Source organism: Citrus clementina, unplaced genomic scaffold (genome assembly GCF_000493195.1).
Source record: "Citrus clementina cultivar Clemenules unplaced genomic scaffold, Citrus_clementina_v1.0 scaffold_9, whole genome shotgun sequence".
In the NCBI taxonomy this organism is placed as follows: domain Eukaryota; kingdom Viridiplantae; phylum Streptophyta; class Magnoliopsida; order Sapindales; family Rutaceae; genus Citrus; species Citrus x clementina.
In genome coordinates this window covers 23,363,526-23,390,362 of record NW_006261964.1, presented here as the reverse complement: position 1 = coordinate 23,390,362, position 26,837 = coordinate 23,363,526, and the positions used below count along the sequence as shown (strand labels likewise).

The 26,837-nt window shown below is 32.2% G+C and overlaps 2 protein-coding genes across 4 annotated transcripts; one reads left to right on the top strand and one right to left on the bottom strand.

Moving 5' to 3' along the window:
* The first annotated feature begins 8,174 nt into the window (after nt 1-8,174).
* Nucleotides 8,175-16,274, top strand: LOC18031501 (thioredoxin reductase NTRC). Of its 3 annotated transcripts, none has more exons than XM_024181832.1 (11): nt 8,175-8,534; nt 9,698-9,905; nt 10,032-10,137; nt 10,726-10,991; nt 12,467-12,746; nt 13,644-13,751; nt 14,475-14,561; nt 14,722-14,826; nt 14,911-15,041; nt 15,487-15,547; nt 16,189-16,274. In XM_024181832.1, exons 1-10 carry the CDS (start codon nt 8,252-8,254, stop codon nt 15,545-15,547), a joined length of 1,635 nt encoding a protein of 544 aa, XP_024037600.1. In that variant the 5' UTR covers nt 8,175-8,251; the 3' UTR covers nt 16,189-16,274. The 3 variants fall into 3 exon arrangements, with proteins under 3 accessions (XP_024037600.1, XP_024037595.1, XP_006421319.1); XM_024181827.1 differs by lacking the exon at nt 16,189-16,274 and adding an exon at nt 15,672-15,953; XM_006421256.2 differs by lacking the exon at nt 16,189-16,274 and having other exon boundaries at nt 15,487-15,953.
* A 103-nt stretch (nt 16,275-16,377) lies between these two features.
* On the bottom strand, nt 16,378-25,219 carry LOC18031296 (ABC transporter G family member 15). The gene is made up of 9 exons (XM_006421255.2): nt 24,925-25,219; nt 24,656-24,735; nt 18,524-18,985; nt 18,308-18,430; nt 18,082-18,213; nt 17,727-18,008; nt 17,368-17,640; nt 17,152-17,259; nt 16,378-16,671 (listed from the first exon to the last, which is right to left on the bottom strand). The coding sequence occupies exons 1-9, from the start codon at nt 25,175-25,177 to the stop codon at nt 16,378-16,380; spliced, it is 2,007 nt and encodes a 668-aa protein (XP_006421318.2). The 5' UTR covers nt 25,178-25,219.
* Nucleotides 25,220-26,837: the final 1,618 nt, after the last annotated feature.

Sequence of the window (26,837 nt, the reverse complement as noted above, 5' to 3'; positions counted from 1 at the left end):
TATTATTTTCATTTATCTTTATTTTTTGTTTTATTGGTGGGATCAAACACCATTTGTTTTCCTTTTTTGTCTTTCGCATTTATTTTATACTTATTTTATTGTTAATTGGTGGGTTCAACCACAAAAATCATTATTTAATTTTCCTTTGTACACTTATATTATTTGCATATTTTTTTTCAATTTTTAATTAGTCCTTTTAATTTTGTTATTAATTTGTGTGAATACTGTCTTTGTGACATAACCATTGCATGAGACGTTGGTCTTGAACTTCAAGTGGCAGGTTAATTCGTAGATCTCAATCTCCTCCACCAATCATGGATGAGAATCAAGACGAAAATATTTAGGGCGGACTTAATCCTCAAATTGATTGGGGAGACAACCATTCTCAACATGGGCATGATCAGAATCAACCAAGAACTCTGAGAGACTACATGAATCCAACCAGAACCGGAGCACCGTCGTGTATAGTATTTCCTCCAGAAGCATCTCGATTCAACTTTAAACCAGATATTATCCAATTTTTACCAACATTTCATGGTTTAGAATCCGAGAATCTGTACTTGCATCTAAGAGATTTTGAGGAAGTTTATCTTTTAACAACCATTCTCAAAATTAAAAAGACTAATTAAAAATTGAAAAAAAAAATGCAAATAATATAAGTGTACAAAAGAAAATTAAATAACAATTTTGGTGGTTGAACCCACCAATTAACAATAAAATTAAGTATAAAATAAATGCGAAAGAAAGAAAAAGAAAAAAAAATGGTGGTTGAACCCACTAATAAAACAAAAAATAAAATAAATGCAAAATAATAAAATAACTAAAATTAAAAGAAAAAAACTGGTGGTTGAACCCACCAATTAAAAAAATAAAGTAAAAATAAATAAATAAATGCGAAATAAAATAAATACAGAAAATTAAATAACTCAAATAAAAAAATAAATAAAAGTTAGGAGTTAGTAGTTAGTAGTTAGTAGTTAATAAGTTAAGAGTTAGTAGTTAGAGTTAGTTTGTTCCAAATTAAGTCCAAATTGTGTCCAAATAAGTCCAAGATAAGTCAAAGTCTTGATTATTGTGAGAAATTTTGTCTAGGGATCTTATTGTAAATTATTTATAATTTTATGGTCACACCGTAATTTTTAAAAGTTTAGAATTGAGCCATTTGAGATGAAAGTGAAACGGCTGAAAGATGTTGGGGTCAGAACATAATTACGAGAAGATTGGGCTAGAAACGAGAATTGTTGGGGTGAAACGAGAATTATGAAAGATACAAGGACAAAAGAGCATTTAAGAAAAAGAAAAGGGGGCAAACGAAAATTTACACAAAGAGAAAAATTAAAAACGGAAAAATAAAGCAAAATAAAATTTTTTCTCCGGCAACGGCGTCAAAAACTTGACACAACTTAAAAATAATTTTTAACTCTCAAGTATAAGAGTGTCTTATTGTATTATAACTCGGTGAGTCCAAGGTCGATCAACAGAGAAAAGATTTAATTTGTTTATTTTATTTTAACTAAAAATTGAAATATAAACTTGAATATAAACAACTTAATTTAAATGAAACTATGAAATTGAACTAGTTAGGGTTGTGGATCCAGTCTTAGTAGTAAATAAAATTTAATAAATTCTTTTTGCCTTTTTTTATAGATTTATTGCCCAAAAGATTAATTATATAAATTATTATTATTTTTCCTTTAATTTTATGATTGATTAAGTATTTATTGTGCCAAAATTTAATTTGTCTACAATAAGTCAAAATCCCATTTTACCATACCTTATATTAGATATTAAGAATTTATTGTGTCAAATTCATTTGTTTCTCTACAATAAATCAAAATTTCAAAATATAAAATATTTATAAAATTAAATAGAAAATAATTTAATTTATAAAATTAAAAATAGAATTTGATTAAATCATATTTATTTCCTAAGAGTTTCACCTTCCCCTAACTAATATTATTTAGTTGAGCATAATTGAAGTAAAAAGAAATATTAAAATTGAATTACTTATAATTAAAAGTAATAAAAACAACTAAAATTGAAAATAAAACTAATTTTATTTATAAAAATAATTATACAAAATATTAAAAACACACCTGAAAATCAAGATTACAGGGAGATTAAAAGAATTTGAGAAGAAGAGAGTTGTAGAGAGATGATTAAAAACATAAAATGAGGCTCTATTTATAGAAAAATAAATTCATAATCCAGTGTGTTGCAGTCCATCATAAGCTTCATGCATGTGCTCCTCACAACCTTTAGATCAAGATCCAATGGCTGGTCAAACATCCAAAGTCAACATCACACGTGGCATCGTTTGACTCGTCCGATTTGCCCAAAAAACGGTTGAGATTTGGCGGGTTAATGGGTGGATCGGGTCGACCCAAATACAAAGATTCGGATCCTACAACTTGCTTCACCAACCATTGCCATGTGGCACAATTATGGCCATTGAATCATGAACGGTTGAGATTTAGTCAAAATTGCCAGCTATTCCATGCACTCATATCTATTGTAAGCTTATTTCATCATCCAATCAGTGCTAAGTCAATAAGAAAAGTCAACTCTTTTTACACAAGCCTAATTTTAAGTCGATCTTGACTGATCTTAAGGTTTTCGGACCTCCAGAATCTAAATTTGACCTCCGTTTATCTGTTTGGAGCCTCGAATTACGTGAAATTAATATTTTACCTAATAAACACATAAAAATACACAAAATTAGATATATTTAAAACATAATTAATAGTTCCTAATATATTGCATAAACACAAAATAAGATTATTATCGCTTGATAATTAAGCAATTTTTAATACTAATCAATTTGCACTTAATCTCCTCAAGCATTAACAACAAATGCATGTCCTTATAAGGCAAAATCAACTGTTGAAGCACTCGGATGCATTCCTGTCAGTTCTCTTTACTTTGCAGTTTCTGTGAAATGCATGCATAAACCAAGTGCACCCTTACAATTCTCTTTCCAGCCAATTATAAGATTCTATATTTTCTTCTTTGTTCAATGCCATTGCCTCATCAAAATCTTGCCTCTTACTACTCATAGTTGTCCGCCAAAAAAGATTCTACAACTTGGCACCGGTATGGTCCTTGACAAAGTTAGCATACACATGCTTACATCATGCCCTATAATAGATAGAAGACCATGTGTTTGGGATTGCATTCAATAGCCCCTTTTGCCTATCGTTAATAAATGTGACATGCCTTCCATCATCTAAATAGTTGTGTAAAAGTTCAAGAAACCATGTCCATGTTTCAGTATTCTCAATCTTGCACACACGCAATGCCAATGAGACAATCCCTTTATTAGTATCTGCAGCAACAACAGCCAATAGTAATCCCTCATATTTTCCCTTCAAGTGGCAACCATCAATTCCAATGAAGGATTTGCAACTATGAAGGAAAGCATTTCTTTGTGCAGGAAATGCAACAAAGAATCTCAGAAATAAACATTTCCTAGGATAACTGACTACATCACATAGTACCTTGCAAATGGCTCCTAGATCTGCCTGATGAATGGCTGGCACATATTGAAATAGTTTCTCGCAACCTTTAGAATGATCACTATACACAAAAACCTTTGCTTTTTCTCTAGTTCTATACATTGTTAGCGTCTTAATTTCAATATAAAATTTTCATGCATATAAGTCATGAGGAGAGATATCTTCACATTAGGATCAATAACAATATGTCCTTTTATCATTTTAGCAATCCATGTAGAAGTCACCTTCCCAGATTTCTTAATAAGCCTGCACTCATGCTTTTTGTGGCATCCTCGCAACCAAAAATCATTTCTGTCATTCAGCCTTGCACCATTAACAAACTATGGACAACCAGACTCTTTACAAGTTGAATAATATCTCTTTGGTTCGCTTTATTTTATATTAATATTAAACCATTTTCTAGCCAGCATCTCATGCAATGCTTCGCTAAAATGACCCACATCCTTGAACACATCACCCACTTTGAGTCTATGTACCCCATCAACATTTATTAGGATATTTAATGTAACCTTGATGCTCTTGCAAGGATGGTTGATGACTGACGGCATTAAAGATGCTTACATAAAGATGAGATCCTTTTGTTTTGTGTTTATCTTGTAGGGTAATTTTCAGGGAGCTCCCCTGAGGTTTGATGTATTAACACTTACATAGAATGTATTGATGTAATTACATATACCTCCCCTACCATTAGTTATTAGTTAAGTTGACCGTTAGTGGAATGTCTAAATTACTAAAATACCCTTCCCGCTAAAACAATAAATTATTAAGGAAAACTTTGAGAATCCATGAGCAATAAGATTAGTTGGAATCACAAAATATTTAAAAAACTAAAATACCCCTGATATAAAGTAATTGACATTGCATATTAAAAAAAAATTCCTAAAACACATTTATTTCATATAAGAGAATTTCAAAATAACAAATCAAAATTCATTAAAGAACCAACAAGGCAATTTTGAAATCATATTTCATTTTCATTTTCTAAAATAATGAACATGCCCATCACTTAGATCAAATCCAAATTTCAAGTACATTCAAACAAACCCTAAAAACCCACCCAAAACGAAAATAATAAAAATAAAAATAAAAACATCTTTGTCTAGTAAAATTAAAAGCCTAAACGACTAACTAAGCAAATTCCAAAACATCCAAATCCATCAATCGGTGCAACAAACTTCATTCAAGAAGTAAACTTAGTAACAGCCTTGGTACCCTCAGAAATAATGTGCTTAGCTAGCTCACCAGGAAGCACAAGTCTCCCAACGGTCTGAATTTCCTAAGATGTAATCGTCGGCTTCTTCTTGTACCTCGCAAACTCCTCAAAAATATCGTGCCTTGCTCGAGATTCCAATATCATGATGGACTTGCTTTAGAACTTTGAAGATGTAGATCTTGTACGTTTTGATGCTTTTTTTGGCACACTTCTTCTCCTTGTCGCTAGAGGCGCTTTCTTCGGAAGTTTCTTCCTGACCTTTGGCTTCTTTTCCATTGTGCTTTTGTGGAAGACTTAAGCCAACACCAAAATGTAAAGCTAAAAAAATTTCTAATCTTGATTTCTTCACAACTTCAGAAAAAAGATGAAAATGGTGCTGCGTTTTTGCTTGTTTGAGCGAGAAAGGTAAGTGGGTGTTTTATTTATTGGATATTTTAGTTTTCTTTTGTCCACTAGTAATTGCCAAGCTTTGGTTTTTGTCCACTAGTCATTGTCAAGCTTTGGTTAATAGGGTGTAGCAGTCAAAATTTCTCACATATCTCGAGCTTCATTTCAAATTATTTTAAAATTTAAATATGTTTTTACATATTTAACCTTTGTACTAACGTTATACGTATTTTTATACTAACGGTAGGGGAGATGTCTGTAATTACATCAATATATTTTATCTAAGTGTTAATACGCCAAATCTCAGGGGAGGTCCCTGAAAATTACCCTTATCTAGGATTTGTTAACCAAAGTTCTTAGGAATCTATGATATTCTTTCGACATGTGTTTCAAATGAAACAATAAGACATCTTGAAATGCTTTGAATTAAGTCTCAAGTACAAGGAGACATGGAAAAGACCAAATACATATTGAAATTTTCAATATTAATTGTGGTCATTGTTAAATAACTTTTAATATTTTATATTTCTATTAAGTATAATATTATTATTTATTTCTAATATATAGATTTTTTTCTATTAATTATTAGATAATTATATTACCCTTAATAGAATTCTATTAAATTGATTTGAATTATCTAATCGTAAGATGTATATGATGGTTTTATTAGCAATCTAGTGTCATTCTGTTAAAAATATGATATTACAATGCTTAATATGAGTGTTTGTATTGCATGAAAGATACTAAGTGTTGATACCAAAATTTAGATCGTACAACCATGAAGCTTTGGTTGATATTCACAATTTATATTATCTTGAGGAAATCCATTAAAATACATAGAAAGATTTATTACAACTAAAATTATGCATTACATTCATAATATAAATGTTTTACTAAGAGAAACACATAATAAAAGAGAGCAAAGAAAGAGATGATTGGAGTGTTCACCAGATGTCAAGTCCGCCTTAGAATAAAGTGATAATGCTTACAAAATAAACACGGTTAGAGTCGCCAGTGGACGTTTTGATGCTCAAGTAAGAAAAATGAGAGAACATATGAGAGAGAAATTTGGCAAGGAAAAAGAGAGAAAATTGTTCATCTATTTACCTTTAACTTCTCCTCTATTCATAATGAGCGGAGAGCACAGAGTCTTACTCGTTTAGTACATACATTATGTAGGTATTAGTCTCATCTTCCTCGTACATGCGTCATCTCAGCATTAAATGTTTGACTACTTAGATGACTATGTAGACTTGCTCCTGAGTGGCACATTGACTTGTCACTTTATTCTCGTTCCAAGACCTCGACCTCGCACCAACTAACGTTGCACTTTATCGCTAAATATTGACTTTAGATCTAGCAAATTGCATCTAGCTTTGGGATTAATATTGATAAGCAATTAATGTAGGATGTGATTGATGTTATCTTATCAAAATGTTCGCTTAGTCACATGTCGAGATGACATCTCACATTGTAATGATGAAGTGATTTCGAGATGATACCATTTTGGCAATGAGGCAGCATCAATAAGACGAGTTGCCCTTAATATGTGGTGCTGATACGACACTTTCATGGCAATGAGGCAGCGTTGATAAAACATATTGTTCCTAATGAGTGGTGTCAAGGTGACACCTTTGCGGCAGACGAGGCAGGTTGCTCCTCACTTGTGGTGTTGAGAATAATACTTTTGTGGTAATGAAATGACGACAATAACGCAAGTCGCTCTTCACGTGTGGATGGTGCGAAGGCGACAACCTTTGCGATAACAAGGCAGTGCCAATAAAGTATATATGTTCCTAAGGCAGCGGTGCCGAGATAGCATTGTTGGCACCAAAATGACACCTCAATTAATAGCCCGTTTGGGAGTGTGGTGAGGTAGCTGGACTGCCAAAACCCAGCTACTAAGATGTTTGGTATCACTTATAACTAGATTTTGGCAGTTTAGCAATTTTTTTTACCCAATTTCTACTCCACAATTATAGCTTTTACTTTACAGTAGTTGCATCTTAAAAGCTACAACACCTCACTTCCAAACACACCCTAAGTATTGCACAACGTTCCTCTTTCTTGACATTGATATGATCACATTATATTATCTACTTGGTAAATTAACAAGGAATCACATTTATTTATCGCCACTTTGATATGTTTTGTTGAATGCATGGCACGTAAACATTTATTATAGTTGCCACATTTTTTTTTCTTAATCCATTTATTATAGTTGCTATATGTTTGTCGTCAATGGATAATTTGCAGTTTAACATATTTAATGTAATAATAGAGATTTTCAATACGAATTACAAAGTCAAAAATTAAAGACTAACAAAAATTGATTGATCAGTCATGAATCAATTTAAATATATTATATGAATCAATTAGCCCCATTTTACACCGAGGGACTAATTTTAATTTTAAAATTTATATAAATTTTATTTTTAAAAATGTTTGCAATTTTTAATTGATATTTTCAGTTTGTATTCTTTTGAATTTTTTTTTATTTTTCCAAACTCAGTGTAAGAAAAACATAATAGATTTTTTTTCTAGTTTAAATTGATGACTGAATTAAAAAATTAAAGAATTTTAGATTAATTATTAGAACATATATAAATAAAAATGATTGGGAATTAAACCTTAGTAAAACCCTAACAAAAAGTTTTTAGGCAAATTTTAAAAAGAAAAACCGAACTCACCCAAAATGACATTATTTTGAGTGTGTATTTATCATAGTTTTGTTGGGGTTTAGTTCCCATATCGATGCTTAGTGTATAAATAGCACAATACGATATATGAAATACTACAAGGAGTGAAACCTAATTATTATTAAATCAAAATATTTGATGAATTTAGTTTATTTAAAATCCATCATTTTAACAACCAAAATTTTGTTTATATTTTTTAAAAACTAATTATTTGAGAGAGAGTAGCTTATTATCCCTACTCGAGCGGCTAACGATAACTGTGTCGCGCGTGTGCCACAGTGACATATGAAACAAACAAAGAAAGTAACAAACAAGCAAACTAATAAACAATTGAAAAAAAAAAAAAAGCAAAGGCCGCAATTAAACTGCTGAAGCCTGAATGAAAGGCAGGCTGGAAGCAGAAAGCTTATAATAATAATAATAAAAAAAAAAATTGTATGGTCTCAAACCAAATGGCTGCGTCTACGAAGATAGGCATAGGAACCGGAATCGGGACCGGGACCGCCCCGACTCATCACCACCGAGTCGCCATGTCCACTCTCTCTCCACTTCATCCTCCTCTCTCTCACTCTAACTCTAACTCTAACTCTATCTTCCTCTTCAACTCTACCTTATCCACTCGCCACCGCTCTCTCCGAGTCAACTCAACGAGTGGTCCTCATCATCTTCCCGCCCTCCGAGTCAGAGCTGCTTCCTCCGTGGACGCGCTTTCCTCTGCAGGTCACTCTCAGTTCCTTATTCCGCCTTCCTTTGCTTATCTGAGTAATGTAGTTTTGTCGATGTAAAACAACTATAGTGTAATCATCAAGTTAGTTTAATTGTTAAATATTGTTTATTTATTTATTTTGTTGAGTAATGTGTTAGGTTTCGTAGAAGCAGAAATTTCTTTGTAATGCGCAAGATTTGATAACAAATTTTTAGCCAAGTTAAAGTGCTCCTGTTTCAATGGTTCTTATATGGCAGTTCATGAATACTTCATAGAGTAGGATATACTGTTTAAGGTATTACTATGCAAATTGCAAAATCTGCATATAGTAGAGATTGTACTTTGCGTCACTTGAAAGTCATTGCAGGCATGTTATGGCTTTTATGTGGTTAACAAGTGGTTTTTCTGGTTTCTGATTGAAGATTTTGCTTGCCTGGTTGTATACCGGATCACTGGTTATAAGAATTACCTCGTTATGGAAAATCTGTTAATCGTTGAAATTTCTAGTTCAATAAACTGTCTCTGATGATATTTGCACCCCAATCTCAATTGTGTTAACCATATCGGTTGTGCTGTATATGCCATTTTCCTTTTTTGGGACTCAAACATTGATCAAACTCGTATGATGGGGGTTACAAGCTTATGTAATTGTACTATCTTCAATATGATGAAGATAATTCCATATTCAAGAAGTATGAGATATGGCAAATATCTTAATTCAATATAAGGACTTAAAAACCACAAGAAATACCAATGCCCACCTTTTTGGGCCTTTGCAGGTTTGATACCTTCGTTCTTTTCATTTTGTCATGATAATTGAACAAATTGAGTTAGTGGCCACTTGATGATGAGTTCTTTTATCTTACAGCATCTGTCCTTTTATTTTGCACATAATGTCAACTTAGTTGCCTAGTTCTAACTATGTGTTGTTACTTAAGTCTGTGTTCCTCTTGCCTTTAGCTAGGTTGGAATTTCAATTGTCTCTTTCTTCAGAAAGGATTGAACAATTGAATTGATTTCTGTTTGATTTTATTTGCTTCTCCATGCTGCAGGTGTGAGGACTAGAATTAGTTTTCCTTATACTTTTAGGATTATTCCATTCTTGCTAATTGTAATAACTTTGAAGCTATATGGATCGTTGAAAATGTGCTTATGTATCTTGTTTTACTTCTTGCAGAAAAAAGTGTTGAAAATGTAGTAATTATAGGCTCAGGTCCTGCTGGATATACTGCAGCAATATATGCAGCTCGTGCCAACTTGAAGCCTGTAGTGTTTGAAGGATATCAAGCAGGTGGTGTTCCCGGTGGGCAATTGATGACTACCACTGAAGTGGAGAACTTTCCAGGTTTTCCAGATGGAATAACTGGTCCAGATTTGATGGACAGGTGTTGAAAAACTGAGCTATTTGCTTACTCTGCCATTTTTTGTGAATGTAAATTATATTTTTATCTGACAATATGCTACCGGTGATTGTTGAATAGCATGATGACATTTTTTTTTTCCACCTGTAGGATGCGGCGTCAAGCTGAACGTTGGGGTGCAGAACTTCATCAAGAAGATGTTGAGTTTATTGATGTCAAGAGCAATCCTTTTACTGTGAAGAGTGGAGAACGTAAGGTGATATACTGTTTTGCAGCACATTTTTATAAAGGCGTTGAAGTGTTTCTATCAAAATGATATAAAGACATTGTATATACATTTGTTCATAAATAACCAAAGCTTCCAAGACTCCAAATTTGAACTGAACACTTAGTGATAGTTCGGACACTCCATCATTGATTGGTCTATAAATGAAATTGGACCCCAGGGATTAAACTCTCCATGCAAAAAGCATGGTGGAGTCTGATAGTGGTTGTGGAACCTATGAATGTATGGATGTGCGATGGACAACTGTCATTTGAGTTAAATGCTACATCGCTTTATATTACAGAAAAAATTCTCAATTTCTTTAATTCATTATGTCTTACTGTATGTTTGTTTCACTTAGAAATTAAGATATGACAAGCAAAACTTGCTGCCTTAATCTTCCTCTATATGGTTACACATATTCTGTGGTCATAATCTCTGTGTGTGTGACACAAGTTGCAAGTCACATTACCGTTCTATTCTGGTGGCATAGGATATTCATTGTTCGTAGATCTATTCTTTTAAAACTTTCTTGTTGGTTATAGGCTCTTAAAATTTCTTTCTCATGCTTAACTTCAGGTTAAGTGCCACAGCATTGTTTTTGCTACAGGAGCAACTGCAAAAAGGCTCAATTTACCTCGTGAAGATGAGTTTTGGAGCAGAGGAATCAGTGCTTGTGCAATATGTGATGGAGCATCTCCCCTGTTTAAAGGGCAAGTTCTTGCCGTGGTTGGAGGAGGTGATACAGCTACAGAGGAAGCAATATACTTAACGAAATTTGCTCGCCATGTTCATTTACTTGTTCGTAGGGAACAACTAAGGGCATCCAGAGCAATGCAAGATAGGTGAGAATGGGTGAAACCTCAACCTTGTCTCGTATTTTGTCATGTTCTTTGGAAGTTGTTATGGCTTATTCTTTATGCTATGGTTGTTTGGCCTCACTGTATATTACTCATATACGTATGTAGAAGTTGAATTTTCTACAGGAGTATTTATGCATTTATGTCTAATCTGATTTCTTTTTCCCCCTTCTTATGGTTTTCTTTCATTCCTAATAGATTTTTTAGTGGATGATTTTTTCTGGTGCTTTCTTTTCGATGTATATTAATATAGATAAAGAGGTATTTTTGCAAGCATGTTGATGATATAGGGGTGGCAGAAATCCCCACGGGGATGGGGCCCTAAGGCAATTTCCTCATTCGGGGAGGGTTCAGGGACAAATATTTACCCAAATTCTTATTCGGGGAAGGGATTGGGACAATTTACTCCCCATCCCCTCCCCGTTTCTATTTTTAATTTTTATTTGATTTTTTATTTCTTCAAAAAATTTTAGAAAATACAATTAAAATTTAAATTATAACAATATGGATGTAAATAGCAAATATCATAATATTTATAAAATAATATAAATAACAATTAATATAAGCACTTGAAGATTGACAAAAATAATTTTGTTGATGATTTATACATGTGACTTTTATGGATGTGTTCAACTTTGAAAAAGCTCTGCTTTTACTTAATTTCGTAGACTATCTTGTAATTTTGATGACTTTAACTTAGTTTGATGGAAATGATTTTCATTGCTTTAGTTTGTTTTGAAGTTTTGTGTTAGTAATATGGTTTTATACTTTTATTTTAATATGATTAAATCAAGTTCGAAAAATAAAAGTATCAGGGACGGGGATGGGTACGGGGATGTCGATCCGCTTCCTTCCCCTCCCCATTGCCATCCCTAGATATATTAGGTTGTTTTAAAATAAATGATATTTTTAAACACTCAAAAAGAATATTTGTTGTGGGATCAGAAATTCCATTATAATTTTTTTTGCAAGCATTATCCATTTTATTAGGTAAAGATTCTATGGGTTGTCTGATGTATCTGTTGTAATATGGCCTGCATATAACATAATATTTTTATGCATGTTATAGTTGGTTATACGAGTATTAAGGGGAGCAGATTCTTTTTTTTATTAGCATATTTTATATGATCTTTCTGCCAAGTTGTGGTTGAATTTTTACTAATTGTGACTCCAAAGTGCTTCAGTGTTCCTTTTCTGTGATAGCAGCTTATGGTTTCACAGTACTAGGCTACTAAGTGGATTGCTTATCTAACAGTTGAAGCGTCATGTTGTTTTTCATATATTTTTTCATTGATTACTCTTGTTATGGCATTTCTTGTTGCTTTATGGTGTGTAAATTCTCCTTTTTGTTTCTAGTTGGCTGCCTTGACGATGAATTATGTACTAATGAAAAATTTTTATGTTGAGTTTTCAACTCCCTGAATGTTTGTTTAACAGGTTGGTTATCGCGAATGTTTCAGAGTGTTCAACAACCCAAATATCACTGTGCACTTCAATACGGAGACAGTTGACGTTGTCAGCAATACAAAAGGCCAAATGTCTGGTATTTTACTCAGAAAAGTTGACACTGGTGAGGAATCTGTGCTAGAGGCAAAAGGCTTATTTTATGGTATAGGTCATTCACCGAATAGCCAGTTGCTGCAAGGCCAAGTTGAACTTGACAGCTCAGGTTACGTGATTGTTGAGGAGGGTACTGCAAAAACTTCTGTTGAAGGTGTATTTGCAGCTGGAGATGTGCAGGTACTCCGGTCAAAGCCTTTAAATTTGAAATCTCATTCAGTTTTCATCAAGGGCTTGTCAAGATTAATTATCTGTCCCAACTATCCTTCTCAGGACTGCAGTCCTGTCATCGACATGATTGTAGTAGTGGTCATAATTGATAAAGTGGTAGTTAGAATTATAGGTTGTTAGAATCAAGCAACGATAGTCTCTCGAAGAATTACTTGTTTGCTAATCGCTCGAGGAAATTCTTTAAACTGATTTGGGAAAGTGTCTCTTAATGCTTGGTTGGAAGTGTGATGCTTTTAAAAATTGTAGAAGTTGTCATTCTTGTTTTAAAATTTGACAAGCAATGTGGAAAAAATTTACACATTTAGATCATTATGAGCTACTTGCATAAAATTTAAATTGTATGTGAGCCAATAGAGTTGCTATGCTTGACTAGAAGTTTGTTATGTTTTAAGTTCTTACTAATTTTTCTTTTCCAGGATAAAAGTTTTGCATAGTTTTTAATTTGGTTGGATTGGTTAGATTACTTCAACCATTGTAGAGATGAATGTTTCTCCAATCAATATGTTGTATCTTTCTAGGTATAGATTTGATTTTCTGCATATGTCCAATATGAGATGAATTTATGTAGTAAACTTTGAGGTATATGTTTCAATGCATATATAAACCGTTCGAATCCGTTGGCCAAAATCAATTAGGGGAGGGGTGTCTTTCTTTTAATGTTCAATTTCATATATGAGACATTATAATGTGTGAATTCTTTTGAGGTTCAGTGAAGAATTGGTTGTTTGCCGCCTGGTTCCTTCTACAGTTCTTATGTTTTCGTTTTTTTTTTTGTTTTTTTGGTTGCTTGGGTGGCCTGTGACTGTTTTGGACCATCTAATAATTAGGTTCCTGTTTACTGAATAGGACCACGAGTGGAGACAAGCAGTAACTGCTGCTGGATCAGGATGCATTGCTGCTTTGTCAGTGGAGAGATACCTTGTGAACAATAATCTCCTTATTGAGTTTCATCAGGTAATTATCTTCCTAATACTATTCAGCTTAATTTATTCTACTTGTTTCTTGTTATATATTAACTTCTCAATGCATGATATGATTTTGCTTTTATGAAGTTATTGATGAACTCCTTTGGAAACTTGCTGCTTTTTGACATTGATGATCTGGTTGCACAAAATTTATTTGACAATTTATTGCATGTATGTTGACAAAAACCAATGATAGTGCATATACATAATGAGGACATAATTCTTGATATAATATTATAACTAAAAATTTTCCTGGGAAGCTTTTCTCGCTTTTTTTTAACTGCAAATTGCTTACAAAACAATATCATATACTTTCTTGATCCTAATGCTTCTGTAACCTTAGATAAGTCTTTTGCTGCATCATAGATGCAGGAATATCTGGTGAGCTAAGCTTTTTGCATTTTACTTTTGCACTCTTATGGGAAGGTTCCTTACACGAATCAAAAAGAAAAAAAAAATTCTGTATCAGCTGGACTGAGTAATTTTGGTTAATTTGATTTCTCTGGCTATGAACTTGTTCCTGAAGTTTGAAATGTAAAATCACAAATATTGATAATTAAGAAAGGCTTTCAATTTTGGCTTCCTGTACGGTCATATCTACTTTTGGGGTATCGATTCATGGATTTTTTGTTATTTAATAGCTATATTAAATTTTCTGGGTCTGTAACATAGTATAAAACTTAAATCATTTCCATCTTCTTTCATTTGACAGCCTCAAGCTGAAGAGCCTAAGAAGGACCTTACAGATAGAGATGTTCAAGAAGGGTTTGACATCACACGTACAAATCACAAGGGCCAGGTACTTGTTCATTTCTCTCAATATGCTACCTTTAACAGGATGAACAATTCAATGTTTCTTCACCTCTTACGGAGCGTCTTCTTTCTAATTTTAGGATTTAATGAAGCATTTTAGTTCAAAGCTTATGCCTGTACTTATCTTTCATTTTCCTTTTCTTCAGTATGCTCTACGAAAGTTATACCATGAAAGTCCAAGGCTTATATGTGTACTATATACTTCACCAACTTGTGGTCCCTGTAGGACTTTAAAGCCAATACTTGGCAAGGTATGCGAGGACAGTCATTACACCTATCTTTGTAAATGACTAATCAGTAATTTGCTAAACTTTTGCTGCTTTCACAAATGGCAGGTGATAGATGAATTTGATGAGAATGTACATTTTGTTGAAATCGATATAGAGGAAGATCCAGAAATAGCAGAAGCTGCTGGAATTATGGGTACACCGTGTGTGCAGTTCTTCAAGAACAAGGAGATGATCAGGTCGGCTAAATTTTGATCTTTCATCCATGTTTCTTTTCCTCTTTGCAAGCATATTATAATAATTTTTTATTTGCTCCCAAGCTTGTGTGCACCCCACCCCAAATTAAATGATTCTCCTTGGATGTATTCCACAGCAAGAGACCAACTAATAGGTAGTCTATCCTTTGGAGATAACATTTTTGACATAAGAAGAGCGTGTGAACCTTTTACTTGAGTATCACTTTGTTGACTTGGACTCAATTCAGGCAATAGTTAGCATAATCATTTCTTTTCAAGTTTCAAGAATCTTTTCTTTATGCTTCGAACTTGATTATAGGGTATTGACGGTATCAGTATCTCAGTAATCTCTTTACTCATGAGGAATATGTAATGAAACAATTTGAGTATTTCACCCCTACTTTTGTGCATGGTAACTAGTCCAACCATTCCATTTTGGTTCATGCAGGACTGTACCAGGGGTCAAAATGAAGAAAGAGTACAGAGAATTCATTGAAGCAAATAAATGAGTATTTTACGTACCTTTTTGGCTAATGCTGTTATTTTATTATTCAATTTTGTTCCTTGCAAACTGATTGCTGAATAATGCTTCAATTTTTACAATGATTTCTTGTATTGATATGTTACATGTAGATTATACCTGCAGAGTTACCAATGAATTGTTATCGATTTTCGATTCTCCAATCTTGTATTTTTGTCAACCTGTAAATTTGGAGATCAGCGTTGGAATTTGGTTCACATTTTGAGTATGTTCTCCTGACTGAAGTAAGAAATTTACTTGCATTTCTAATTAAAATCCCTTGTAGTGTGGAACTTTTCGGCTAACTTGTAAATTTGAAGCAAAGAGAACATATTTCATCTTTGATTCTTTTGTACAGTCTGCGTCACTGCAGAATCTTATTGCCTTATGTTGAATTCAAGGAACAAAAATAATCATCATATCTGATTTTATACGTTATGATTGGAAAAATAGTTGCCATGAGTTAGCTATCATCTTTGCGGACCTTTCTAGTAGTGCACTTACATCTTTCGTTTCTAAACTTAAATTTGGACAAATACATCTCCCAGTAACTGTCATACCATTTGAGATCTTAACTTTGTGTCTTATTATTAATAACTTGACTTCACTTAATCTGATTTCTCTGCACAGGTAATTATCTTGTACAAAAAGATGCCTGTTTGTTGGCCTAGATGTTACAAACACACAACTTTTCAGAGGATCATAACTGAATCTGTTAACAAAATCAAGTAAAAATTCTTCTCATTATGTCATGCATAAGAATACACTATTGATAATTCAAAAACATCATTTATAAATAATCTCTTGATAACATTTTATTTATGGCACAACAGAGATATTGTTGACATCATCTTTTTGAGGTGTTTGTCGGAAAATACTTCTGGCGAAAACTCTGTGTAACAGCTTTGATGCTTTGTCTTTATATTTCAATGTGGCAAATAAGACAATCTTGTAGCATGTCAGTATGCAGAAGAGAGCTGCCAAATCCCACCATTTGCAGTAATTCAGCTGAACCCCATAAAGTTTCAGTAGAATTTCCTCACCCTTAAGCTTTGGGTCACCAGGAACCGCAGGATCAAACTCGAGCCCTATCATGTCATTCTTGAACTGGCCCTATGTTACAAGTTCAGAAGATATCCTCCATTATAGGCTAAATAAGAAGCCAAATAAGAAGTCAAATTAGGTCTGTTTTGATATTAAGATGTTGTGACTTATAAGTTACAACTGTTATGAGAAAAAAATTGCGACTTTTGAAATAAAAGTTATTAATGCATTATAAATATAACTTTTAAATAAAAATTTTGATAAAAATAATATAGATATTATCGGTTTTTTATCATATAAGTGTTAGATTAAAATCAATTTTAGTTTTTAAATTATGGGGTGTTTAATATTTTATTGCTGTAATTTTTAAGATGTAATTGCCCAACCACACTACTACACGGGGCCTTTGTATGGACCATTTGAAATTAGTCTAGTCACAATGCTCTGATAGATAAAATAAATGCCTACAGCATACTCATTGATTTATAAGCCTTTAAGCCTACAAGTATGTTCAGATATGTAATTGAAGAAAATGCCCATAGATTATACCTCTATTGCCCATGTAGCAAAAGTGATGTAGGACATTGGATACTGCCAGAAAAACTTGGGAAGATCAGAAACACCTCTAAAAACTGGAGACACCATCATCATAAGTACCTACATCCATGAGTAGTTACAGAATATATATGATGGATGATAGCATCTGTCAAGCAAATATATGTGCATAATATGACTAGGGAGATTTGAGTTCAGAGTTTTGCTTACTATTAGAGCAGTTCCAACTCCCATTCCCATCAAAACATTAGGTACCAACAATGCAACAACCATCATGCAAGTCTCCACGATTGAAACGCAGCAGAAAAGACTGAGACAGAAATGGCAGTAGTGGGAAAATCCTGGATGAAATTGCACCATATAATGCAATATTGTTCCTGAAGATATGGACAATATCACCAGGAAAGGGAACGATGAGAGGAAGTTTGACAGTACAAACACAGCCTCTCCATAATGGCAGCTGATTCTTTCGCGGTATGAAGCCTGCATTTCCCATGAAGAAATTACAGCAGAAAGTTTAGCTAGAGAAATCAAATGATCTTTAGAAACTAAGGATTAATTTCCTTTACCTTGTGTTCTTCAATGAAAGATGGTAAGCCTCCTACTGACAAGCAAATCAAGAAACCATAAATGAACGCTACGCACTTTGGCCTCCCGTAGATTGCAGGGTTGGATAATCCGACATTGAGATACAGAATGCCAACAGTTATTGACACTAGAACGTAGAAGACTATCCTTAACCAGTAGTATCCCATATCTCTTAACATGTTTAGGAACGAGCGATGACTCAATATGCAGAGCTGCTTCCACCAGCTTGCCCTGTCCTTGCTCAATACAGTCTCCTCTTGTTCCTGAAACATTCAGTCGTAAATGGTATTATTGATATTCTTAGATAATAGAAAATAAAAATATCATACATAGTACATTATGTGCAAGCTCTCGAACTCTTTTTCTTATATTCATTGAAATTTCAGAATTCCTGTATTCCTCCACAAGCTTTGCTTTGATCTCTTCTGTAGACAAATACATTAGGGAATTTGATGACATTGGAATCTCCTGTAGCCAAGCAAGAAAGAAACACAAACCATAAGACATAATACAGATTCTGAAATTGATTTCAATAGGAAGCAAGCTTGTTTTCTGTACATACAGTTGGTGCTTGAGATTTCAGTGAGCTTCCAGCAACCTTGTCAAAATCAGAATTAATACATCGAAGGAAATGGTCCGAAGGGTTTCTTCTTGATGGACAAGGAAACCCGGCTTCCGCAAAGAACTGCATGGCAATTTTTTAAATCAGACTTCATTAAGTTAAGAACATTCAGTCAATTTTATATCGAATATACATATATATTCGATTATGACTTACCTTAACAGCCATTTTTGCATCCCCGAAATAGATTGTTTCTCCATTAGAGAGGAGGAGCAAATCATCAAACAAATAAAAAAGGTGGCTGCTGGGCTGGTGAATAGAGCAGACGACAATCCTTCCATCAAGTGCTATACATTTCAGAACTTGAATCACAAAGAAAGCTGAAGCACTATCAAGGCCACTAGTGGGTTCATCAAGTAATAAGACAGTGGGTTGTGTTAAAATCTCAATGCTAATGCTAAGCCTTTTCTTTTCCCCACTGCTGATACCCCTCAAGTGCCAATTTCCTATCTTGGTTTCAGCACAAGCTTGGAGACCCATTTTGATGATTGTTTCCTCTACTATGTCATTTATCTCATCATTGGTCATTTTAGTTGGAAACCTCAAGTGAGCTGAGAAAGTAAGCGTTTCTCTTACAGAGAGTGTCCCCAAGAAATACTCGTCTTGAGCGACGTAACACTGAAAAAAAAAAGTGATTATCTGAAATTGAAAAATCAAAGTAGACTACATCTAATATGTAATTTCAAATTGGAAAATAAATAAAAATAAATAGGTCGTCTGATATATCTTCTTCTTCTTCTGTTTTAAATACTACAAATTATATGGTACACTATAAAGCTACAACTAATTGTATCAGAAGTCTACGAAACCAGTCTATCTGAAAATATTCAATCTTGATGTATGATAGCTAAAGTCAAATTGAAAACATCAAATCCCAAAATGGAGGACATAATTGTCTCATAACACATGGGGAGATTCAAGTGATATCAAATATTGAGAAGCTAAGAAGCTCGGTCTTGACTTCTAGGCTCGGCAATTAGCTAGTTGGTAAAAGCTCTTCCCTCCCTCCTGAGGGAATGAGTTGGAGTACCTCTATTGGGGACTCATCTAGAGGTGATCCCAAGATTTTTATGAGGCGTAAAAATGATTTCATCATTTTGTACTTCAATAATAGAGTAGGTGAAATACTAAAAATACTTTTGAGACTAAAATATATCACAAGTCTGATTGCGAAGGAAATAAACTACAAAAAGGTTATTACTCTATATACAAAGGTGGCGCCATATGGTGTGCAGCCCTTACGGACTTCAAAAATAAATTTAAATTTCTTTTGTTTAAGTAATTCATTTATGAAATATCCTAAAAGCCCCTTCTGATTTCATGTAATTTTAGTATACGAAAGTTATCTCCCCTTAGCTCCTTCCTTCACTCATTTCTTCTCTAAAAAAATCGGGATTTAGGATTTATGTATTAAAATAATTTCCCTTATCTTCCTCTTATTTGTTAATTTCATTATCAAATTTAAGAAAATTAATGAGAGTTTCTTTCTTTTATCTTTCTTTTAATTATAAAAGAATTTATTTCCATGATTGACTCCATCAACAAACTACATCTACAAGCTTGAACGAATTACGAGATTTATTTTTTTTTTTTTTTTCAAAAATTATACTTCAACTATTCATTCACAAGAAATCTCTACTGCAAAAAAGATACATAAAATGATTCACTATAGTAATTTGTATCCCATACCAAAAGAAAAAAAATGTTGTAAAAGAATATAATATCTATTTTTTTTAAAGACTGATCCAGGGAATAAAATAAGAATGAATAAAAGTCAATTTTTTTTTTAAATTCAATCAATACATATAGAAACTAAGTGGGCTCGCAATTCATTAAGCACTCAATTGAGAGAATTATGAAAGAAAAGAATCATAAAGTTTCTCATTGGTAAAAATATTGAATTAAATCATAATATGCAATTGGAATTGAACAAGAGATGATTATTTTGTTGAATCAGATTCTTTTAATTTCAGGGAGGAAAAAAAAATTCATGCATTTAATATGGGTGTTTTTTTTAAATTAAAATTGGAGGATGAAGAGTGAGAGAGGCTTAGATGAGAGAAAGAAATTGAGGTTGAGATGAATAAATAACAATGTATAAAGAAAGATGAGACGTTAGTAAATTTAATGAAAATACCAATAATAACGTTACGAATAAATGTATTTAATTAGAACGACTTGTTTGAAACTTTATTAAAATTTTAGACGGGCGGTGCTACCTTAACGTATGACTAAGTATCGCTATTAATAGTAGCAAGTATTATAAAATTTAAATTATATCATATGTTGAATGAAATTTAAAAATTTCAATACTTGTTTTTTTTTTAAAAAAAATTAAATCTTGGTGTGGTATAACTTAACCCCTCTTATATTGAATTCCTGATAGTGCCACTGTCTATGTACATATATTGTGATCATTCTACAGCTTCCAATGCTAATGACAATGTCGTAATATATTGACATATTTTCCTTTAAACCATACTCTGCCTCTCTTTATATTCTGCTGTTCGGTCAGAAGCATAAAAACATTCTTCATCAGTCAACTCCCACGGTGCTAACGGTGGTGGTATAGGAGGGGCATTTGATGGTTCATCAGGGGTGGGACTGTCCATGAGTGTCTTGACTGATTTGTGTGGGGGTTGATTGGTGATAAGATGCCAGTTTGTGGTTCAAGTTGACTGTTATTTTGGCAATAATGGTGGTACTTCATCGAAAGTCAAAAAGTCCATCTCTAACCTAATACATCAAATATTTCTCCTAGGAGTAGTGCTAAAGAGAGAGAAGCACGAGAGAAAGACAAGAGAATTTTGCTCTCTCTCTCTCTCTACTATTTTCTTCATTATTCCTCTCGTCTTTCTCTCGTCTTTCTCTACACCAAGCATTTTCCTTCTTGTAGTTGTAGGGTTTGGTTTAAAATTTCCAAGTATTCAATCTAAAAAATTATTATATTGAGTAGAGGGGAGCCTCTATGTTACATTGAATGTACCATACACAACCAACAAAAACCACATAAATTGTGGGACCCACATAATTGTGTGGTTCTTGTTAGTTGTGTATGGTACATTCAATGTAACATAGCAAAATCCTTGAGTAGATTAAACTCTAATTTTTTGGTCTCATACACATGAGTTATTCCACCATCACATTCTAAAGTGGCTACTAAGGTTGTAGTTATCAGGATTTGACTCTGATACCACTTGTTGGAAGAGGACATGACCTAAAATTTTTAAATATCTAACTTAAAATACTAACCCTACTTATAAATCCAAATAACTCATTTTTACTAATTAATATGAGACATAACTCAAAACTCCCCAAACCATGGCCAAAAAGTTGAGCCAATCCATCATGAAATGGAAAATTTCATGAGTTCTCTATCACGACGTGAATGTGAAGAAACATCCTTTTATTTTCTTTATCATTTTTTTCCCCTTCTAATAGCAATGTTAAAAATGTATCAATCAAATTTGATTTATTTTTTTTAATTTGACAATTTTACCTTTAATTAATTTGGGTAATTCAAATAAGTGAGGGAATAAAAAACTTAACAATGTTACACATTGAAAACTTCAACTTAATATTTATATAAATAATTGTTACTTAATTATTATTTTATTTCAATTTATATGTTTTGTATGCATTTCCAACAGTAAATTCTGATTAAGGAATAAATATTTAAAATATTTTCTTATTTAACTTTGAAAATTGAATAATTAAAGTAATATTTTTAATAAAAAATTAGTTTCTGTTAGTATTTAAATAGTTTCCCTTATAGAAAATACGTTTTACATGATTAATAATTATACAGTAAATTTGAATAATAGTGAAAAATAATTTTATTAATTATTAATAATGTCCTTATTTAAATAATTCATAATGATTTATGTCATTTATTTAAGTTATACAATTTTATCGGGTTAAAACTATTAATTACTTGAGCAAAAAATTGGGAGAGAGGGATGTCATGGAAAAATCCGGATCCCTATTATATTCTAAGATTCGGATCTGCATTTGGATAAAAAAAAAAATGCAGATCCAGATGTAGATAATATCCGTACAGATTGTTGACGGGTTTTTTGGATGTCCAGATCCGCATAATAAATTTAAATAATAATTTAAAATTCAACAAATTTACCTAAAAAAATCAAATAAAATCCAATCATAATTCAACCATCAATAATTCAACACCTAGAATAATATACAACAACACCATAAATCCACAAACAGAAAATACACCATCAATCCAAAAATAAAAATACTGCAATATAAGTCAAGCATAAAAAATAATATAATCCAAGCCTAACACCACCACAAATCCACAAATAAAAACATCATAAATCCATATAGATTCCATTTAAAACCATCACAAATAAAGACACCACCACAAATTCACATAAGTTTGATTTTTTCATTTATCTTACATATTTTTTAATTTACTTTTGACTTAACAAATGAATTAATTAAAAATAATATGGATTTGGATATCTTTTTTTTTTTTTTATGCACTTGCATCTGGATTCGGATCTGAATCCTTACGGGTCTTCAATTTTATGCGAATCCGGATCTTCTAGATCTTTGCAGATCCGGGCTAGACCTGAATTTTTTCGTCATCTCTAGATGTGTTGACACATTTTATAACTTATGTGGATTGTAATAGGGTATTAAAGCTAAGCTATAGGGATGTAAAAGGGCATTTATCATGATTTAAACTTTAACATATCATGCTTCCAATGATTCTTTTGTCCTTATTTTTACTATTATTTATGTTAACTTTTAATTGTTGGGATGAAATGAGTAACAAAAAATTTAGTAGAGATGTAAGTTGTAAAAAAAAAAAAAGTTTATGAAGCATAAACTATCATTATTCCTTCATAATAAATTAAAGCAATATTAATACTTTAGCCCCTAAAAATTTTCATTTTCTTTAGGAGAAAGAATACATATACCAGGAATGTTTGGGTAAATGGTCACGCAAATACCCATTTTTTCAATAATGGACATCAAGATCCTTTTTTTTTTTTTATCATAATGCCCTCTGAATCTATAAATTCTAAAAAATTAAGCCCATTATTTTTTAATAAATAGAAATATAACAATAAAATGATAAATGTAATAATATATACATTTTAAATAATTTTAATATTTAAAAAATATTTTAATATTTTACAATCTATTAGACATATTTTATTATATTAAAGTAATTTTTAATAATAATAAATAAATAGTATTAAAATAAATAAATATGAGTTTAAATTTGAATTATTTTGAATATTATATAAAAAATAATTTTAATATTATTAATAGTGAGATATTTTGTTAATCGTAAAATCCATTTAACCCAACGATTTATCTAAAATCTTTATAATAAATATAAATATATTACTAAAATGAATATAATAATTCGAAATTTAATATTATTTAAAATATTTAAAATAATTTAATATTATTAGTCTACTAGATAAATTGTTTATATTATATTTTTATTAATTAAAAAACTTTTAAATTTAATTTTCTAGTTTACTGCATTCAAACAGTATTATGATAAAATATAAAAAATCTTAACGTCTCCTTTTTAAAAATTTAGGGATCAGTATGATTATTTTCTTAAATTTTGAGGATGTATTTGTTTAGAAAATAAGTCTCTAACTACCTTCAATTTGACATAAATATCCCTATCTAGACACTATGATGGCCTTAATATTATACATAAATTTAGCACATGTTGAAAAGAAAACAATAATTGACGAGTTTGTAAATTTTTTTTATAATGAAATTGTAAAATAAATAATAGTAATCGATAATGATAAAAATGTCATTTTGAAGAAGAATCATAAATTAATAGGTCATTTCATAATGATTCTTCCAGTTATCAGACGAGCTTGAGGATTCTAATGCCTCTCCCGGAGTTCCACCTCGTAGTCTTGATAGCTCCCTATGAATATTATGTATGGATCAATTCAAAAGAATTGTAAGGGACTCTTTGTTTTGTACTTTTTATTGGATTATTGAAGTGGACTACTCAGTCCACGACAAAAAGGAGGGCGAAGAGAAGAAGAAATCATGATGCTTGATTTAATTTTATCAAGCGCTTTTATATTTTTAAGTACAGCCATCAATATTATTACATCTAAGCTAAATTTTTGACAATAATAATAGAAAAATAATAGCATAAAAGAAAAGGGAGTAGTAATAATGGTGTTAGAACTTACTAGATGATCAGAAATTCAGAGGGCTTTCCCTCTATGGCACTTTTCATTTTCCTTTTTTTTTTATTAAATTAATACTTACAATATCTCTTCTGTTTGTGCCTCCCTTCTTCCGATTGAGTTGAACACTCCCAGTCATGATAACATTTTTGGAGAGTCTTCCTGTTAGATATATATAAAAAAAAGGGAGCACAGGAACAGTAACAACATTAATTACTTAAATTAAAGTATTAAATTTTAATCTGCATGTGTATTTAACTTGTTTTAAACAGAGCTGGTATATATATGTGTGTGTGTGTGTGTAATAATATATAATATGTAATAATATATAAAATGTGTATATAAAGATACCAGCCAAAGCATCGAGAAAGGTTGATTTTCCAGAACCAGAAGGACCCATAATGGCCATAATTCGATCAGGCTGTGCGTAACCACTCAGGCTATTTATCAACTTCTTTTTTGCACCATTTCTCAAGTTTTTTGCTTCAACTTTTACCTCTTCCCACACCAAATGCGCAAGTACTGCTGGTGTGTTATCATTTTCTCTGTCGCCGGAGTAAGCATGCCGGTGTCGGATACTCTCGGTAGTATGATTAGTCTCCATATTCAGTTTGCAAGAAATCAATCTTCTTATAAGGGCACAGCTTAGCTGAACCACATTTATGTCATGATAATGAGAGTGTGTGATATATATATATATATATATATATATATATGACGGTACCACCTCTCATAATAATTTCTTTTTATTAAAAAAAGGAGTGGATAAAATTTAAATTAATTTTTTATTCGTAACCGAATTTAATGGCTATCCAAAATAAAATTATGCTTAGTATTTTTTTTAAGGGTTATTTTTCGCCACCCCATATGAATCGGCAAATATTATTACGCACCCTAATGTTTCAACAATTATCACTGCACACTACCCTCTATCCAAATTGAATTGACTGGGAGTACTAAATAACCCATACATTTATAAAGAAATTACAGGAATATATTATTTGGCAGTTGCCAATTTATTTTCTTGAAAAGATAATTATAAAATGTAAAACAAAAATGATGAAATACAGACCGAAAATAATTACAATAAATTAAGCTTTTTTTAAAGAAATTAAACTAAAACTAAAATTAATTGGAATTATCAGTTCTAGAACCAAAGCCCAGAGTCCAACTCTTCTGCTCCAACATCGTCACATTTCCCACTTCCCTTTCACGAGCCGATGCAAAGAAATGAAGCAAGTCATTCGTTATTACCAAGATTTAAGTGAGACCCAATTGATCACAATTAGAGATCTTCTCAGAGTCATGCTTACTCTCAAATCCCAAGCTCCTGCGCAGAGGAAATCAATCATGGCTACTACTCTTTCTTTCTTCTTCTATTTCTTCAAAACTTTCACCGCTCTGCAAAACAAGCATCTTGTGAGAAAAAGATCTTTGAAGTAAAATAAAAAAAATTCACTATATCCCGAATATTTACTTTGAAAGCACCACAGACAACATAAATTTCCAATTTCTACGCACAATCAAAATAATTTATATATCAAACAAATTATAAAATACCCAAACCTAAAATTAGTAAACAATAACATGGAAACCCCAAAATTTTAGGGTTGTGATTTTGCAGTTGCTAGTCACCATTGACGATGCCGCGTCAGTCAGCAGCAGGCCATGACTCTGCGAATTGCCAAAAGCCTCCCGATCTCGCGTCACGCTTCTGTCGCTTGTTTCCACCCAGAAATGAGCATTCGCTATGGCAGTGCAGTTGGTTATGTGACCCTTGTGACGTCGATGGAAGGGAAAAGCGAACAGCCCTTGCTGGGGAGTGCAAATGGAAAAGGGAAGAAATAAGCGCTTGTTATGGAGTGTGAATAGAGGAGAGACGAAGATGGAGCATGAATGGCGTTGTGGTGAAGGAAGGAAAAAAACAAATTTTTTTCTTTCTTTTTCCTTTATTCATCACTACAACTTTACTATTCCATCCTTGTAGCAGTTAAGTTAACAGTGATTTCTAACGAAATGGGTGTACAGTAATAGTTGTTGAAACATTAGGGTGCATGGTAATATTTGCCAATTCATATGGGGGGTGGCGAAAAATAACCCTTTTTAAAAAAATCTCTTTTCTATTTTGTATATGAGAATATGCTTTGAGTTTACTATTTTTTATTTGTAACTTGAAGTACACAACTCTATTTAAAGCCTGGTGATATTCAATATATATATATATATATATGATTTCTCTCGAAATGCCAATAATATCTTTCGAA